Source organism: Budorcas taxicolor, chromosome 14, assembly GCF_023091745.1.
Source record: "Budorcas taxicolor isolate Tak-1 chromosome 14, Takin1.1, whole genome shotgun sequence".
Classification (NCBI taxonomy): Eukaryota; Metazoa; Chordata; class Mammalia; order Artiodactyla; family Bovidae; genus Budorcas; species Budorcas taxicolor.
In genome coordinates this window covers 45936682-45956856 of record NC_068923.1, presented here as the reverse complement: position 1 = coordinate 45956856, position 20175 = coordinate 45936682, and the positions used below count along the sequence as shown (strand labels likewise).

The window sequence follows — 20175 nt, the reverse complement described above, 5'->3', positions numbered from 1 at the left end:
GTTTGTGTTGATTTTATTAGAATAGGCATATCTTTAGAGTTCTCAACAATGAATATAATGCAGACATGTAATTCTTATTTCATCTGGGTTTATTAATTTTATTAATCAAATGAGTTCATGTTATCTTCACTAAATTTGTCAGCAAGAAAAGGTAGCTTGGGATGATGGCTGACTTTGCTTAATGTCTCATGAAGTTTTTGTGGATAGTCTAATCATTAAGTAAATGGAAGAGATGTAAGTAGGACAAAAAGTTTTTAGGTGAACTTTCTAATAGTTTTCCCAAATCTTTTGGTAACCTGGAACATCAAAGTTTTATTGAGTTCAGTTAAGTGATGAGTTAGCTAAATTATTAAATATCCAAATCATTTCCAAATAAGATAAAACATTGCAACATTAATTGCTAAACACAAGTTTATCCACTTTTGGTTTTCTTTTATGGAACTAAAAGTACTTGTGCCAGTTAGTAAACATCTTTTATGCCATATTGAGAAATTTTCTATGAGAAAGCACATGTCTGGAAATTATAAAAAGTATTTACAGACTTTCCCAGTCACAAAATGCTAGAACTGAAGATGGTTTATAATTGTTTAATCTTTTAAAAAGTATTCCCTCTGCTTCTGTTCTCTGAAAGAGACTGTAAAGAATTAGAATAGTTTCTTCCTTAAATGTTTAATTGAATTTATTAGTCATCCTATCTGTGTCTGGTACTATTAAGTCAATCTTTAATAAATACAGGCCTATTCATATTGTTCATTTCTTCTTATGAGTTTAAAAATTGGATTAGGAAGATCCCAAGGAGAAGGGATTGGTAACCCACTCCAACATTCTTGCCTGGAGAATCTCATGGACAGAGGAGTCTGGCAGGCTACAATCCACGGGGTCTGAGTCAGACACAACTGAGCTACTTACATACACACATGTATCTCTCAAGGAACTGGTCCATTTCATCTAGATTATCCAATTTGTTGGCATAGAATTATTCACAGAAATCCTTTATTATTCTTTCAATAGCCATGAGATCTGTAATGATGTCCCTCCCTTCATTTCTAGTATTAGTCATTTGTGTCTACTCCCCATTTTCTCTCAGCCTGGCTAGAGTCTTATTTTATTTTTATCATGGTGAGATGATAAAAACAACATTAAGGATGAAAATGTCATTTTCTTGACCATGATTTAAGTCACTTTGAAAAGGCAATAATCATATTAAAGCCAAAACAAACACCTCAATTTATTTTATTCTAAATTTGCTTATATTTTGTGTGTAAGTCAAAACACAATTTGGGGTACACCGACACAAGAAGAATATGTCCAAGCAAATCTTATTGCAAATCAACATGAGCTGAATGCAGTTCAAGGCTATTTGCTACGATTTGGGTTAACTCATGAGTGTCAGACTTAATATCTTATAAATCTCTACTACCAGCACAATGCCTAGTGTAGTGAATCTGATGACCCATTTTTTTTTTTTTTATAGATACACATCCTTTTCTAGAGAATTACAGTGAAATTACTTTGTTGGAAGCATTTCAAACTTTTTGATAATACTGTGTACCCTTTCATTCTACTTTAAACAGCAATATTGCTTAGATGGTATACCACACAGGGACTAGGGCCAGGGCGGACGTAATAGCATCAGCAATTCTTACTGATTGTTCATCATGCTAACAAGGTAGTGATGAGATAACTCATCATGAAAACGCCAACTAATTTAAATAACCACTTGCCACACAGCAACATCATTCCCTCCTTTTCCTGGCCTCCGTCCACCTACATCCTCCCATTATTATTGTTGGTAGCAGAGGATAAAAGAGTGCCTTCTTTGGAGCAAGACCTGCTAGTTAAACTCCTTGCTCTGTTATTTACTGGCTGTATGACATTTGGTAAACTGCCCAAACTCTCTGATGTTGTCAGCATTAAATGAATTAATATACATAAAGTGCTTAGAAAAATAACTGATATGGAATACACTCAATAAAAACTAGCTATTATTCCTAATTTTAATAATGTGCCTCATGCACTTTCCATTAATTTATTCAACTATTCAATAATTATGCGTTCCAAGCACTGTTCTTGGTGTTGGAATTATAGCAGTGAACAAAAGAGACCAGGTTCCTGACCTCACGCAGGAGGAGACAAAGGGAGCAAATAGTAAAATAAATAAATAGCAAGTAATGAAACCTCGGGGCTTCCTGTTGGCTCAGCTGTAAAGAATCCACCTGCAGTGCAGGAGACACAAGAGACAGGCTCAGTCCCTGGGTGGGGAAGGTTCCTTGCAGGAAGGCATGGCAACCCACTCCAGCATTCTCACCAGGAAAATCCTATGGACAGAGGAGCCTGGCAGGCGACAGTCCATAGGGTACAAAGAGCTGGACGGGACGGCAGGGACTGAGCACAATGAAACTTTGGAGAAAAAAAGTCAGGTAAGGAGAGAATGAGATGAAGTTAGGATAAGAAAAGGCTTCAGTGATGAGGTGACATTTGAAATGAAGAAGGAAGCCAGGCAAAGGTCAATGATCAGGGGAAATAGGAAGTGTCAAAGAAGAGCAAGATGGGAAAGCACTTACTTGACCTGTTAGAGAAAGAACCAGAAGGCCAGCATGATCGTTGGTCCCGTGCAAGTGGAGAGGGACTTCCCTGGTGGTCCAGTGGTTAAGAATTCGCCTTCCAATACATGGGGTGTGGTTCAATCCCTGGTCAGGGAACTAAGATCCCACATGCTGTGGGGCAACTGAGCCAGCATGCTGCAACTTGAGAAGCCTGCACACCACAACTACTTAGTCCACGCACTGCAACCAGAGACGTTCGTGTGCCAAAATGAAGACCCAGCAGAAACAAATTTTAAAAAAAAGCAAGTGGAGAGAGAAGCCAGAAAGCACTGGCACCCTGTGGACAGTTAAGAAGGAATCAGTGCTTCTGGTAAATGTAGGAAGGACTCGGATGAAACTGTTATCACCCAGCTGCCTGTACGCAACAATGAAGGGAAGAGGCAGATGGAGAAAAGGTGTGTGTGGCTCACTCAGTCAGGGTAGCTGTGGAGAAAGGAATGTTTTACTCTTTCCTGCCTGTTTCTGTGAAAGCAAAAGAACTCTGAGTAGAGAGTTAAACAATCATCTCAAAAATTCCTTTTAGGAAAAGCAATAACATGAGGTGATTGGATCTAAAAGACAATCTTCCCTCTCCCCCCAAATAGATACTTTCCTAAAATTTCAAAGTAAGTGGGCACACTCACTCTGCACATTGCCTATGTACACAATTTAAAGTTGCCACTCTTATTTCCACCTGTATTTTACATCAAAATTGATCTATTAAGACATACCATAAATATCTCTATATTAACTCACTTGAACGAGTGGACTATTCGTTACACAAATGCGAATTTCATCTTGACAACGACTTTTCTCCCAACCTTATGACATCACTAAATTGAGCCCACGTTTTCTTGGCTGAATCTCTGGCAGCAAAGAATTAACTTTTACAACACAGGCTGTTCCCTGGGTGTCATTTTATTGGATGATGTTTTTATAAATCCTTAGTTATTCTCTCTATTGTAAAAACATGTGGGATAGTCTAAGATCTATATCAGAAATTCTCTAATTCTAAAATGGCATGATTTAAAATGTGAATTGGACCCCATCATATCATACTTTTCTGACTAGTGGCCATTGTGAACCATCTTGAAATATGACTTCCCCAGGCTGCAGCCACTCTGCCACCAGCACGCCCCCTTGTGGCTGCAGCAGGACATGCCATCCTGTGGATTCTCTGGTGCTTTCTGAGAAATGGACCAGGGCACTCTCACTCATTCAAGCCACAAGAAGGAAGGGGCATCTGATTAACTGTGTTACAAATGAATGGCAGATTATTAACAAATGATAATGTGATACCTTATTTCAGTTGAGTAAAAAAGCCTAAACAGTCTGGGTACTCATTTAAAACTATAAGTACCTGCTCTGGGCAAGGTACTCATAAGGCTACTGAAACCAAAGTACACTCATTTTATACAAAGTAGTCCTAATTCTCTGATTTCAGAAGCTTGCACCAAGGATCCCTTAACATTGAGGCACTGATACCAAGATGACGTAGAATAAGACCTCTGCTCCGCACGTTCGGACACAATACTGAATGGTAACTGGAGGAGAGATTCAGAGTACCCTCATCACAGCAAGAAGATAAGTACATTTTAAGCAAATCTTTAAGTGGTTTTTTTGGTTTTTTATAATGGTAAAATCGCCTAACTTACTGAGATCCAATGAAAAGGGTTTTGATTCTGTTGTTTTGTAAAAAAATGAATGTGGGTGGGAGGGGAGATATGGGGTGGGAGGGGAAAGATGGGGTCAGTCACCATGCCATGCCTGCTCATGAGGAACAAAACTGCAGGTAACAGGTGAATAAAATCAACAAACTGTATAAAGACAATTGAAATATGTAATCCTCAGGTTATCCGGCAAGAAGTAGCCAACTTTCAGACTTCATGACCAATTCAAACAAACAAACAAACAAACAAAATTCTGCCTTTAATCTTGGTGCCAACCATCTCTCCTTTATTAAACAAACAGACAATTCAGTGGGAATGATGCCTCAGATTTGAAACATATTCCCTGTAGACTGTTGGAGCTCTGAACTGGATTCAAAATGAATCCATCCATACAATATCAATCAATACAATCAATATTTTGCTGCCTTTTCCTCTAGAAGGGGCTTCCCTGCTGGCTCAGGTGGTAAAGAATCCACCTGCAATGCGGGAAACCCAGGTTCCATCTCTGGATCAGGAAGATCCCCTGGAGAAGGGAATAGCTACCCACTCCAGTATTCCTGCCTGGGAAATTCCATGGACAGAGGAGCCTGGCAGGCTACAACCCATGTGTCCAACAAAGAGTTAGACACAACTGAGAGATGAACATTTTCCCTCTAGAAGAGGAAAGTCAATATGTAACAATTAGTGAGAAACTGAACAGGGGAAGACGTAAAAAATGAAACAGAAGGCCAAAAGATGTACAACATTCTCAGATACCGATATCTAGGGATGTCTATGTGTTTTATTTAAAATGGCCTAGACAGTTGGCCCTCCAGCAATATTGTTGGGTTTCACATCCCAGGATCTCGAGGGACAATTTTGGTTTGTTTTTTTAGTCACTAAGTCATGTCTAACTCTTTGTGACCTGCCAGGTTCCTCTGACCATGGGATTTCCCAGGCAAGAATACTAGAATGGGTTGCTGTTCCCTAACTGCTTTCAGTTTAGAAGCAACAAGAGAACTTTAGAGGGAAGGAAGGAAATATGAGCTGTGTGTGAAGAAGAAAGTGTATCTGAATGTGTCTGTAGGTTGTAAGGAAGGAACGAGTTCTTCCATGCACCTGAGGTCAGCTCACTTTGGAAGAGAGAACGTGGGTAAGATGGGAGATAATCACAGAATCTTAATGGGGAAAAGAGACAAGCCTGGTTTGGTTGGGGCTTAGGAAATAAGGGAAATAAAAATATGTAAAAACTAAATAAGAGAAATAAAAATATGTAAAAACTAAATAAGAGAAATAAAAATATGTAAAAACAAACATATATGCATGTCCTCAGGCTGTTTCTCTCATACCCACCTTCTACCCTTATCAGCAAAAGTCAGAAGATAGCACTTTTCAGGACTCCTAAGATTTTTGCGATGCTGATTTATTACTAAGAGAATCTAGAGTCACACTATATGAATTCTTACATTGTAAAGGAAGAAAACTACTTAAAATGGAAATTGGATCTAGGAAAGCAAAGGGACCGGGCTGAAAGACAGACTGGGCGTTCAAAGCAAAAGGAAATTGTCCCCAAGGTAGCTGTTGATGGCAACTCAAGTGTTTGTTGGATCCAAGACTGGAACCTGCCATTAGGCTTACCAGTGATACAACATTAGTGGAAAGGAAATCATACAGGGCTTTTAATCTCAAGTTAGAAAATGGAAGGTGGGCAATGGCACTGAGTGTCAGAATGACTTACAGAGCCGTGTGCTATAGCTGGAAGAATATTGCATTTTGATTCATAAGTCTTGGGTTTATGTCCACCAAAGACATTTCTTGGCTGTGTGTACAAGTTATTTAAACTTTCTGGGTCAAGTTTCAACCATCTGTGCAGTTGGTGTAAAAATTAGGAGGACTGGTTTTAAAATGAATTAATATTTGCTAGAGTACTTAATATAATTTTAAGGTCTCTATGAATCAAACATCTTATTAATTTTATTTTGTTGGGATGGTCATGCTATCATTCTGTATTCACTAAATCTCTTTCTCTTGATAAATGCTTCTCCTCAACTTTTCATGATTCTGGTGGAATTTCCAATCAAGGGGTGTTTCTTCCCCTAACATAGGAGTGAGCTTATGACCAAAGGTAAAGCAGATATCACACCTACTCTGTGCCTGATCTCTTGTAGCACATAGCTGGGGATATGCTAGCAGAGTCTTTCTAAATATTATCATATGAACTCTGGGTGAGAAAAAGGCCCAAGCTTTAAGGATATTTATAATCCTGGAGCACCCAGGTGCCAGGGCCATTCTTACCCACATGGAGTAGTCCAACAGAAAGTTGAATCTGGAGGTAAAAATAGAGATGTTGATGGAGAGAAAGAAAGTTGAGTCTAGAGACAGTGATGGAGACACACAAGCGGACAAAAAGGGAGACAGAAAGACAGGAAGAAAGAGATTCCGGTTGACACTTCTCCAATCTTTCATTCACAAGTATTCAGTGGCTATTTCACGTGGGTCACAAGTTATTTAATGTACTGAGGATATATCCGTGATCCAAGAAAGCCTTGGTTCCAGCTCCCATACAGTTAATATTTTAATGAGAATGAAAGAGTGATAAACAATTTATATAAGAAATTCAAGTGAAGCAGATTATGATAGATGGTGAGCCAAGCATGCCTGGAGAGGTGAAGAGTTATGAGGTGTGAGGTCATTTCTGATACATGTACAATGTAGCCTACTGACCTCAATGCTGATGACAGTCACAAAGCCTTTTCTGGAAAGACATGACAAATCTTTCACTTCTCTCATACTGCTGCTAAAAGAGAATGGAAGTGAAGTGAAAGTTGCTCAGTCATGTCTGACTCTCTGCAACCCCATGGACTGTACAGTTCACGGAATTTTCCAGGCCAGAATACTGGAGTGAGTAGCCTTCCCCTTCTCCAGAGGATCTTCCCAACCCAGGGATTGAACCCAGGTCTCCCACATTGCAGGTGGATTCTTTACCAGCTAAGCCACAAGGGAAGCCCAAAAGAGAATGCAAAGTTTTACTCTATTAACTATTAGTTCTGTTGCTGAGAGAGAGATTTTGACTACATATGTCTAACAGGCAACCTAAATTTAACATGCACATACCTCTGATTCCTCATCAAGCTTCTCCCTATCTTTTTTATTTCACCAAATAGTGCATTTTAGAACTTTCCTGGTGGTCCAATGCTTAAGAATCTGCCTTGTAATGTGGGGGACACAGGTTTGATCACTGGGTGGGGAACTAAGATCCCACATGCTGTGGGGCAACTAAGCCTGAGAGCTGCAACTACTGAGCTCAGGTCCCACAACTAGAGAGAAACCCACACACCACAACAAAAGACCCCACATGATGCAATTAAGATCCCAGGGGCTGCAACTAATACCCAATGCAGCCAAAGATAAAATAAATAAAACCTTTTTAAAAATCACAATGGACTAATACTTCATTCTCAATAGGATGACTAATACTTGAAAGCAAAACAATGAAAAGAAAGAGTAACAAAGGTTGATGAGGATGTTGAAAATTTGGAACTCTTATACATTACTGGTGGGATTGTGAAATGTTACAACCACTTCAGAAATCAGTTTGGTAGTTCCTTAAAAGTAAATACAAAATTAACATATGACCCAATAATTGTATTCCTAGAGATATACTCAAGAGAAATGACAAAACATGTTCACACTAAAACTTGCACTGAGATACGCCTAGCAGCATAGTTCTTAACAGTGTAAAAAGCAGAAAAAACCTAAATGCCCATCAAATGATGAAAGAACAGGAATGAAGTGCTAGTCCGTCTCCTTCAGCTGGTTCAGGCATCCTTTCCAGGGATATATCGGGTAAAGGAGGCATAGTAGACCAACAGCAACAACAAATACTTTATTTGTTCCTAGATTTTCTAATTTGTCCTGCTGCTGCTGCTAAGTCGCTTCAGTCGTGTCCGACTCTGTGCGACCCCATAGACGGCAGCCCACCAGACTCCCCCATCCCTGGGATTCTCCAGGTAAGAACACTGGAGTGGGTTGCCATTTCCTTCTCCAATGCATTTAAGTGAAAAGTGAAAGTGAAGTCGCTCAGTCATGTCAGACTCTTAGCGACCCCATGGACTGCAGCCCACCAGGCTCCCCCGTCCTTGGGATTTAGTTACATCTTATTGTATGTGCTGTCCTATTGTGCCTGTTAGTGTGGGGAAGCCAGTAAATGGGTACCCCTGAACAGGTACCCTACTGGAAACTTAGGACTCTTCTCCCACCCTGAAATGGACAATACTGACTTTCTCAGACAATATGCTATTTCCATTCCCTAATGATGCTGGGAGGGGGTGGAGGCAGGAGGAGAAGGGGACGACAGAGGATGAGATGGCTGGATGGCATCACTGACTCGATGGACGTGAGTCTGAGTGAACTCCGGGAGTTGGTGATGGTCAGGGAGGCCTGGCGTGCTGCGATTCATGGGGTCGCAAAGAGTCAGACACGACTGAGCGACTGAACTGAATGCTAAGATGCTTATTCTCTGCGCTCAGTCATGTGTGCGCTCAGTCATGTCCGACTCATTGCAACCCTATAGACTGTAACCTGTCAGGTACCTCTGTCCTGGGATTTCCCAGGCAAGAATACGGGAGTTTCCATTTCCTACTCCAGAGGACCTTCCCAACCCAGGGATTGAACCTGTGTCTCTTGCATTTCCTGAGTTGGCAGGCAGATTCTTTACTACTGTGCCACCTGGAAAGCCCATTCTGTGGGTGGATTTCCCCAAAAGGACTCTTCTATAAATCACAGATAATATGTAAGACCCAGAAAGTCTATAAAGGAAAAAGAGGTTACTCTGATTGAAGATCACAGTAGTCCTGACAAACTCTATGGAGATGCCAAAAAAATAATTTCAAGCATTCTGGTATGAACTGGAAAATCAGCCTACTAGGACTGACTGTGGGATATGCAAACAGCTTTTTGGCTCTCATTCAAGGCTGCTGTTACTTAGCAAAGATGACTAAAAGACCATCTTTCCCTGCCTCTCTCATGTTATCCATTTCCTTCTAGTGTCTCTTACATCACAGTCTTAGAAAGGGTTTATAGGAGGGATGGATAGATAGAGAGAGAATATAAGTATGTAGACTGGTACTTTCACAGAGAGAGGAAATATGAGGAAAACGATGAGAAAAACTCTGTAATTAAAACACTTTTATGCATTTTGTTCAAAATCAACCAAAAATTACCCATAATATTCTATTTCCTAAAACCTCATAATGTTTCCCTAGATCTTAACCTTGATGCTTGTTTTGTTTTTCTCAGTATATAACATGACTTCCCTGCATTTCAAAAGCATATTTAACTTCTTCTGAAATGTATATAAATATTTTTATCTTGTAACACTTTTTTTCCCCAGAGCAGACTCAGTGTTTGAAACTGAGCTAGCCACTCCAGTCTGCTATAACTGGAAATGGGAAATGACCACTTCCAAGTTATATGTGGGAAATTGAGGTATAGAGAGGGTAAGTGATTTCTCAGAATTGTCCAGTGGAGTGAGCAAGCTGAGATTCCAACCTTAGTCTCTACTGCTCTAAAGCCCAGCTCTTTTTCACATAATAAGAAGTAGTCTTTTAGAGTAAGTGTGGACTTCCCTGGGGGTCCACTGGTTAAGAGTTCACCTGCCAATGCAGAAGACACGGTTCAACCCCTGGTCTGGGAAGATTCCACATGCCACGAAGCACATAAACCCGTGTTCCAAAACTGCTCAAGCCTGTTTACCTAGAGCCTGTGCTCCACAGCAAGAGAAGCCACCACAAGGAGAAGCCCTCACCCCTACCCCTTGCTTGCTGCAACAAGAGAAAGCCCACACAGACAGAGCAACAAAGACCCAATACAACCAAAAGTTAATTAATTAATTAAATAGAGTAGGTGTGTACTTAGCAGCCCAAGGCCCTCCCTTTCTTATGAATCACAAAACAACCACTAAAAATAGTAGAGATGGAGAGGATATTGTATCAATTTATAAACAAAAGAACTATGAAGTTAAAGTGTTTAAAACTGAGATAAAGTGGTCTCCAGTTTCTGGCTGATATGTGTTGGCCTCATTTCTTCCTTCACGCAGAATGAACCATGGAAGTCATATTTCAATCTTTCCAAGGGTATGGACTTTCCCCACACCAACAGCCCCCAAATCAATCATGTCTGGCATAATCGAGCCATTTTACGATGCTTTATTTTTTCTAGAGAACTATTACTGTCTGACATTTTGGGTTGTACTTATTTTTTCCAAGTCTGTTTCCAGCCAGAATGTAAGTTCCTAGTGATCAGCAGTGTTAATTTTTCTTTCCAGAGTTTATCCCAGTACTTGACACAGAGTGAGTCTTCCATAAATTCATTTTGGTTCAAATGAACCATTTCTGTCACTTAAAACATGTACTATATTCATCACTCAAACCAAACCTTTTAATCTAGGTGTAGGAAGTCAATTTTATGGAAAACTTTGTAACTGTAAACAATGATAGTAGTCCCTTTTTGTCCTTATCCATTTTCCTTTAGGTCAGTTTGGCTCACTTTTTTCCCAGTGGGAACTTACTGAAAATAAACCTTATAAAAGAGGTTGGGAGGAAAAAGGAAAAAAAAAAATGCATAGCAAAGTGAAACAGAATATAACATATCACTAATGATGTCAGCTTTCTTAACTAGTAAATCCTAATATAGTTAGTTTGAAATTAGCTCATATTTATAAACGCTGACATTTATCTTTTCTTCAGCATCCTATCACCAGCAATCATTGGCTTTTGCTTTATCAAGTCAGTATATGAATAAACTCATTATTTTAATGTCACGATGTACAGAAGAAACGGTGAACAATTTTTGGCACAATGACGTGAAGCAAATCAGTGAAAAATCAGCAGGCTATCTGGAAACAAATTTCTCCTAACATTCTCAGGCTGCAGTTTCTGAGCCAGTGTCACTGTATGTTCTCTATAATCCAATTTCTTTTTAAATGGCTTTCCGTTCCTTTTTTGTGCTCTGTTGATGTTAGGCATGAATGAATGCAAACACTTGCACCATCAAAAACAAACAGCACCCTACCACCCGGAACGCCCTGGCAGGAGTCCACAAAAACAAGATTTAACTCCTCGGAATGGCAGCCGGTAGACAGAATTAATGGGTGGTCTTTCCAGAAAAATGGCTTATAAACTTCACTGAAATAGTAATTTGCTGCCTTGGTATCAGCATTTGTTTGCTTGTTCTTGATATCTTAACTGTTACCTTAAAAAGAAAATTCAGGATATTTAATAAAGAAATTTAATTTGAAACTCACAATTCTCCAAACCACTGTTTTTTAAAACCACACAAGCTTTGCTGATAATTACTGACAATGTGTATTATTGACCTACTGACATTTCACTTTTTGGGGTTGGTATGACTAGTGTGACTCCAAGGCAAGAAATTAAGCTTGTTTTGCCCATGCCATTCAAGGCTTTGTAGCTGTAAGAGTAGAATTTTCTAAAAGTCAAACCAAGACACTCAATGAATATATCAAAAAATCTAACTTGTAATGCAAAAAAAAAAAAAAAAAAAAAAAATCAGCAGTTACAAGGACACTGCTATATTATATTATACATAGAAAATTCTTTATTTATTTAAAATTGTTTTGTAATGGTTTCTTTCCCTTATGATCTGAGGGGAAAAGAGAGACATTTGGGGTTAGAATCTCAATATATCTTGGTGATCAGACACCTATTAACTATGCATTTTTCTACTTGCCGACTGATGGCATCTGTTTGTTTAAACCATACAAATTGCAGCAATGTCCACAGCAGATTAAGGTCACTAAGAGCTAAGGTAATAACATTACCCTGGAATAATTTTCCAGCTTGAAAACATAAGCTTTCTTCCATCTGCACTTTTCTAACAATGTATGAAATATTTATGGAAAAAGTTATAATTTTATTTCTTGTAACCATGCTAATCAATACATTTTTCTACATTCTTGATAGCTTAGCCACTTTGTTGCACATAAAACTTTACAGAGCAACTTAATGTGGACTGAATTCCTCTTTTTCTGATCTCTTGAAAATGAGAAGTCCTACCAATGGTCACATACATATTATATCCATCAACTGTTCGCAGAGCAATGTTATTAGTTTCAGGACAGATCATGTCTTCTAATCAGGTTCTGAATGAGAAGGGCTCTGTGGCCTTTGGCTGTATGCCCTCAGTTTGATAAGAGTAATAATGTTCTGGACATATCTTATGCAAACTTCCTTCCAGATACTGTGACCCCATATGTAGCTCAAAAGCAGTGCAGTATTTGAAAAAGAGATTGAGGAAAATGACAATTTTAAGAGTACACTCCACCTCTTTACACTAACTTGCTCACTGATGGGTTCTTTGCAGAAGCTCTGACTATCCCTTGAACTTCAATGACTCTTGGGTGTCTTGGGGCTACAGCACTATTTCAAGAAAACAACATATCCTTTAAGCTTTTAACCTTCCAGTTCTACCTGAAAAAAAAAAAAATTTCTTGACCATGAAACTCTGAGAAACAAACAAACACAAAAACCAAAACACAACCACCCTACACTGTCTTATTGTCCCAGATGATGAGCTATAGTTTTCTCCCTAGTCTGTAAGAAGCCTAAGGCAGAAAATTCCTTCATGTCAGGAAAATGGGGCTCTTTTTTCTTCAGTGCCTGAGTACTTTAATATGGGCCTTTCTAAAAGGGTGGGGGGGGGGGGGGTGGAAACTCAAAACATTTTCAACTGCTTAAGCATTTACATGGGAATTATCCCAGCGCATGGGAGAAAAAGAAGATAAACTTCTTATTCCTTGAGAATCCTGCACTGTGATCACTTGGTTGGCTGTCTATGCACACATGACCCTATCTAGCTCTCTCAATCAGGTCTCCTGTATTGCAGGCAGATTCTTTATCATGTGAGCCACCAGGGAAGCCCATAGAGATTAGGAGTTCATCTTATATGCAGGTAGTTTATAATTTATAATCTAGCTTATCACTGGGAAGCTGAATGTGAATAATTTAGGGCTATGTAATGGGTTTGGTCCTTTCCCAATTCAAACATTCAGTACTTTAGTAAAACATGTTGCTTTCATGGGATTTCCTTTCAAAGAAAAAAAACCTCCTCATATCCCAATCTTCTACAAATAATAGGAAGGGCCAAAGACCAAGGACCAAGCACCTCTCCCAGTCAACCTGTAAATGTACAAACATACTATAAAATTCTTTTTAATTGCCAAATGACTCTTCCACACTCAGGATACCTAAATATCATTGCATAAATATTTGTAGTTTTCTTCATACCCCTAATCAAAAAAATCGATCCACCCAAATATTACTTGTCTGAAGCAATGTTTCCAGTGGTGTTTTCATTTTATTGTGGCATTTCTCTTAATGACGTCAAATAATATACTCTGATTTTTCTATTTATTTTTATTCTATCTCTTTTTATTTTTCTAAGCCCATGACAACTACAATTAAACTTCCCAAGGGGTAAAGGCAAGGAAAAGCTACAAAAATCTGATCTGATTTTCCTACACTTCCCCCTGCTCCCTATTTCCAAGCCACTAATCCCCTCTCAAATTGTACAATAGAACAGCTAGACATAAAGCAAAGGAGATAAAACTGGCCAGCCAGGGCATTGTTCTTGTTAATCTGCACCATTTACATAAGGGTTAGAAGACTTGTTTTATCATTTAAACAGGCTTAAAAGCCTCTTTGCAAATGAGATTTAGTTCCTGCAAAAGAATGCATTCTAGCTATTTGGTGAGCTTCTGCTGGACCAGCAGTGGGAGCTGACTCGGCAGTTAATTTAAGCTACTTCTTTGGCCACATACACTATATGCAAAGATTGCTTCCAGCTGCCAAAACTGAAAAGCATCAAGCTGATTAAATTCTTTCCAGGAGGTGAACAAGATGAGGAACAGGTTAAGAGGCCAATAAGGTCCGATCTTAAACTGTACCTGGGCAAACTCTCCTTTATGCAAGTGCCTTAGAAGTGCCTTTGAACTTCTAGAGTCCCTTGAATCTTCTTTTGAAAAGGAACAGAAAGGCAGACAGCAAATGAAATTCAGAGGCAGAAAGTCTTAGAATAGTCTCCAACTGTGAAGTAAAGACAATCTAAACTCTTTGACTCATTGTTGGTCTGAGTGGCATTGGGCATGAAGATACTGTACAACTAACTCTCTTGTTAACTCAGCACGAAAGATAACCAGAAGGAAAAGATTCTCTTAACACAGAGATGTACACCCTTTGCATCAAAATCTTAGATTTAAAAAATCAAGATCATGTTTATACATAGATACACCTATAATCTGTTTTACCTGGCACACCTTGAACAGATGTTCAATGTGACTTTGGCCTGAGGTTCAGCAGAGTAAGTAGCTCGACCTTGGTTAAATTTGCTCCCAGAAGGTGTCAGGGTAGTTACTCCCTCCATTCTTAAATCATCAAGATCCTCTGTAACAACATAAACAATTGCAGATAAAAAATTAACTCTAATGGAATTAAGATGAAAAGTCCATGTTTTCAGATACCTGCCAGTAATAAAAATGTTATATTTCCACTTTGCAAAATCTTACTTCATTATCCTTCAAATCATTTCTAGATATAGCTGGAGAAAATTATAAGGGAAAAGGGTGAGAGATCAATCTGTTTGGATAATGAATGGGCAGACCACATATAGTGAAGGACCTAAGCTACTCCATTTTGTAAGATTCCGGGAAAAGAGCCTTTGGAAATCCCCTGACCTCACCCCACTGCCCATGAGCCAATGAGACCCCAGACCAAAATCTCCTGACTTAACGTTCAGGAACTCGTGGTCTATCTAGGTAATAGGAACCAATCAGAACCTGTGGCCAGCCCGGGAAATGAAAACCAATCAGAAACCAACACCTAACCCTTCCACAGAAGGTAACCAATTAGACGTCTCCCAACCCGGAAACTCCTGTTTTTCAAATTTCTCGCGCGAGAATACCCTATATAAGCAATGAAACCCAGAGCTCGGGGCTCCTCCCTATAGCCACTGCGTCGGTATCAGTGGGAGCCCCAGCTGGAGCTTGGCAATAAAAACTCTCTTGCTTTTGCAATGGATATCGGCTCCCTGGTGGTCATTGGGAGATTTCACAACTTGGGCATAACAATAGAACATAGATCCACAACTTCCACTGTAACCATCCACAGAAGTCAACCATAATCTCTACGGCAATTGGCCCCAAGTGGTCAAGACTTGGTCAGTGACTGCCAGCTTCCAACTAGGAACAATCCACAAGCATACGCATGCTCAGTCGCTCAGCTGTGTTAAACTCTTTGCGGCCCCATGTACTGTAGCCCACCAGGCTTCTCTGTTCACGGGATTTTACAGGCAAGAATCTTCGGCATCTCCCACATTGGCAGTTGGATTATTTTAGCACTGCGCAACCTGGGAAGCTCAAGAACAATCCAGAGGAAGACAAATATGCTCCCAAACCAATTACGTCAGATCATTCACTTCTAATTTGCCTGTCTTGAGCTTCCCCATCCAACAAACTCCAATCAGAATACCTGATGCCTTCTCTTTTTAACCCTAAATCTTTCCTTTTTATCTTCACCTGGGGAGGACAAGAATACACCAGGATAGTCACACCCCAGGTGTTCACTGAAACCTTCTATTTCATCCAGGCCCTCAATCAACATTTAAAAGGTCTACATTTCTCTTGTAATTTAGTTCTAGCCAAATTTGTACATGATCTACTTTATTCACAGTATAAGGAACCTTGTAAAAAGGACTCGATTTACTTGCTCTGAGCATTAGCAAAAGAGGGGCATAAAGTTTCAAAAGATAAGTCATAATTTTGCCAAAACATAATCCATGACTGAAGTTATATAAGAAGGGAAATCACTCTTTTCTGATGAGGCTGTAGACTATCCAAACATCTGAACTTTCACAAAACAACTGAGAGAATTTCTAGGTTAATTATGTTAAAAACATGACAGCATACCCATAATGAAGTTGCTCATACTAAGTCCAGTGTTATCAAACTGAGATTTAATTTAATTACAGTTTAAGCTCTCCAAAAATGGAATCCTAAACAGTCAGAGTTTGTTCATTTCCAAGGCAAACCATTCAGTATCACGGTAATCCAAGTCTATGCCCCAACCAGCAACGCTGAAGAAGCTGAAGTTGAACGGTGCTATGAAGACCTACAAGACCTTCTTGAATTAACACCCCAAAAAGATGTCCTTTCCATTATAGGGGACTGGAATGCAAAAGCAGGAAGTCAAGAAACACCTGGAGTAACAGGCAAATTTGGCCTTGCAGTACAGAATGAAGCAGGGCAAAGACTAATGGAGTTCTGCCAAGAGAATGCACTGGTCATAGCAAACACCCTCTTCCAACAACACAAGACTCTACCCCTGGATCTCACCAGATGGTCAACACCAAAATCAGACTGATTACATTCTTTGCAGCCAAAGATGGAGAAGCTCTATACAGTCAGCAAAAACAAGACTGGGAGCTGACTGTGGCTCAGATCATGAACTCCTTATTGCCAAATTCAGACTTAAGTTGAAGAAAGTGGGAAAACCACTAGACCATTCAGTTATGACCTAGATCAAATCCTTAACGATTATACAGTAGAAGTGAGAAATAGATTTAAAGGACTAGATCTAATAGACAGAGTGCCTGATGAACTATGGACAGAGGTCCGTGACATTGTACAGGAGACAGTGAGCAAGACCATCCCCAAGAAAAAGAAATGCAAAAAGGAAAATGGCTGTCTGAGGAGGCCTTACAAATAGCTGTGAAAAGAAGAGAAGCCAAAAGCAAAGGAGAAAAGGAAAGATATACCCATTTGAATCCAGAGTTTCAAAGAATAGTAAGGAGAGATAAGAAAGCCTTCCTCAGTGATCAGTGCAAAGAAATAGAGGAAAACAACAGAATGGGAAAGACTAGAGATCTCAATAAAATTAGAGATATCAAGGGAACATTTCATGCAAAGATGAGCTCAATAAAGGACAGAAATGGTATGGATCTAATAGAAGCAGAAGATATTAAGAAGAGGTGGTAAGAATACATGGAAGAACTGTACAAAAAAGATCTTCACAACCCAGATAATCACAATGGTGTAATCACTCACCTAGAGCCAGACATCCCGGAATGTGAAGTCAAGTGGCCTTAGGAAGCATCACTATGAACAAAGCAAGTGGAGGTGATGGCATTCCAGTTGAGCTATTTCAGATCCTAAAAGATGATGCTGTGAAAGTGCTGCACTCAATATGCTGGCAAATTTGGAAAACTCAGCAGTGGCTACAGGACTGGAAAAGTTCGATTTTCATTCCAATCCTTAAGAAGGGCAATGCAAAAGAGTGCTCAAACTACTGCACAATTGCGCTCATCTCATACGCTAGCAAAGTAATGCTCAAAATTCTCTAAGCCAGGCTTCAACAATATATGAACAGTGAACTCCCAGATGTTGAAGCTGGTTTTGGAAAAGGCAGAGGAACCAGAGATCAAATTGCTAACATCTGCTATATCACTGAAAAAGAGTTCCAGAAAAACATCTATTTCTGCTTTATTGACTATGCCAAAGCCTTTGACTGTGTGGATCACAATAAACTGTGGAAAATCCTGAAAGAGATGGGAATACCAGATCACCTGATCTGCCTCTTGAGAAATCTGTATGCAGGTCAGGAAGCAACAGTTAGAACAGGACATAGAACAGACTGATTCCAAATAGGAAAAAGAGTACATCAAGGCCTGTATATTGTCACCCTGCTTATTTAACTTATATGCAGAATCATGATGAGAAATGCTGGACTGGATGAAGCACAAGCTGGAATCAAGATTGCCGGGAGAAATACCAATCACCTCAGATATTCAGATGACACCACCCTTATGGCCGAAAGTGAAGAAGAACTAAAGAGCCTCTTGATGAAAGTGAAAAAGAAGAGTGAAAAAGTTGGTATAAAGTAAAACATTCAGAAAACAAAGATCATGGCATCTTGTCCCATCACTTCATGGCAAACAGATGGAGAAACAGTGGCAGACTTTATTTTGGGGGGCTCCAAAATCATTGCAGATGGTGACTGCAGCCATGAAATTAAAAGACTCTTACTCCTTGGAAGGAAAGTTATGACCAACCTAGACAGCATATTAAAAAGCAGAGACATTACTTTGCCAACAAAGGTTCATCTAGTCAATGCTATGGTTTTTCCAGCAGTCCTGTATGGATGTGAGAGTTGGACTATAAAGAAAGCTGAGAACCGAAGAATTGATGCTTTTGAACTGTGATGTTGGAGAAGACTCTTGAGAGTCCGTTGGACTGCAAGGAGATCCAACCAGTCCATCCTAAAGGAAATCAGTCCTGAATGTTCATTGTAAGGACTGATGTTGAAGCTGAAACTCCAGTACTTTGGCCATCTGATGTGAAGAGCTGACTCATTGGAAAAGACCCTGATGCTGGAAAAGATTGAAGGCAAGAGGAGAAGGGGACGACAGAGGATGAGATGGTTGGATGGCATGTCCAACTCAATGGACATGAGTCTGAGTAAACTCTGGGATTCAGTGATGGACAGGGAGGCCTGGCATACTGCAGTTCATGGGGTCGCAAAGAGCTGGACATGACTGAGCGACTGAACTGAACTGAACTGAAACAGTCAGGAATCACCTGATCAGCACCAGTGAGTTAACGTCTGAGAGACCTCTGCTGTCCCCTAAAGGAAACTGCCTTCACCACAACATATCTGCTTTTTGCTAGTATAGCTTCCTGTATCCACTTCCTTCTGTCCATAAACGTCTTTCATTAACAACCGAATATTGCAAACAAATGTCAAATGGCTCAGTCAGTAAAGAGTCTGCCTGCAATGCAGGAGACCCCAGTTCAATCCCTGGGTCAGGAAGATTCCGTGGAGAAGGAAATGGCAACCCACGCCAACATTCTTGCCTGGGAAATCCTACGTGCAGAGGAGTCTGGTGGGCCATGGTCCATGTGGTTGCAAGAGTTGGACACGACTTAGTGCCTAAGTCTACCCACCTACCTAAGTCATAAACAGACTTTCTGTCATTTGAAGAGGGTTAGTCAACAGATTCCCTCTATAGGCACTTCCAACTAATATCCTTTGGTTCAGAAGTCTTGGGTTTATGTCCTCCAAACCCAAGTGGACATTTTGTCTACTCGAACGTAAGCAATCTAGGCATGTCTTTAGAGTTTCAACATAACTTCATGGGAGTCAAAAAACTCATCACCTTGACCTGGTCATAAAGGCATAGTCCCCTCTTTGTAGGGCAATAACCACTGCTTCAAAATGCAGTGCTTCTGCTAAACTAGTCATAAGTGCCACTCTGTTCTCATGGTTCCTCATGTGGCACAGATATTACTACTGTCCAAGAACACACAACCTTTTTTAGTTAGGTGATCAGCCCCTGATGAGATTCTGTTAGTTTTTTCCCCCTCACGCTACTATTCATCATTGAGACACTCTGCCTGTCCACCTTCTTGTCCCTACCAAGGGAAGGGAAACTTAACATTTTCTTAGCTCACTTAGGAACTTGTTATACCTCATTCAGTGTTTTTAAAACTCTGACCTAATATTATTTGTTGACAAATCATATCTCAAAACTTGAACCTGGAGCAGAACCTGCTAACACCCATTGAAGCTTGCTTTTATAATACAGTCCTCCACCTGAGGGAAAAATCAGCCCCAAGGACAAAACCATAGCACTTCCTTGACCTTGTCAACTGGTCAGAGACCACAGTGGTGGCTCAGATGGTAAAGAATCCACCTGCAATGCAAGAGATCCGGGTTCAATCCCTAGGTCGGGAAGATCCCTTGGAGAAGGGAATGGCTACCCATTCCAGTTTTCTTGCCTGGAGAATTCCACAGAAAAATGATCCTGGCAGGTTGCAAAGAGTTGGACATGACTGAGTGACTAACACAGATACAGATTGGGCATGATTTAAA

At 40.0% G+C, this 20175-nt stretch overlaps 1 protein-coding gene across 1 annotated transcript in view; it reads right to left on the bottom strand.

Moving 5' to 3' along the window:
- Positions 1-20175, bottom strand: part of C14H8orf34 (chromosome 14 C8orf34 homolog) — a 337954-nt gene that overhangs the window by 106313 nt on the left and 211466 nt on the right. The window contains exon 8 of the mRNA XM_052651574.1: positions 14559-14694. Coding sequence (XP_052507534.1) covers positions 14559-14694 — 136 coding nt within the window. The remainder of the gene's footprint in view (positions 1-14558; positions 14695-20175) is intronic.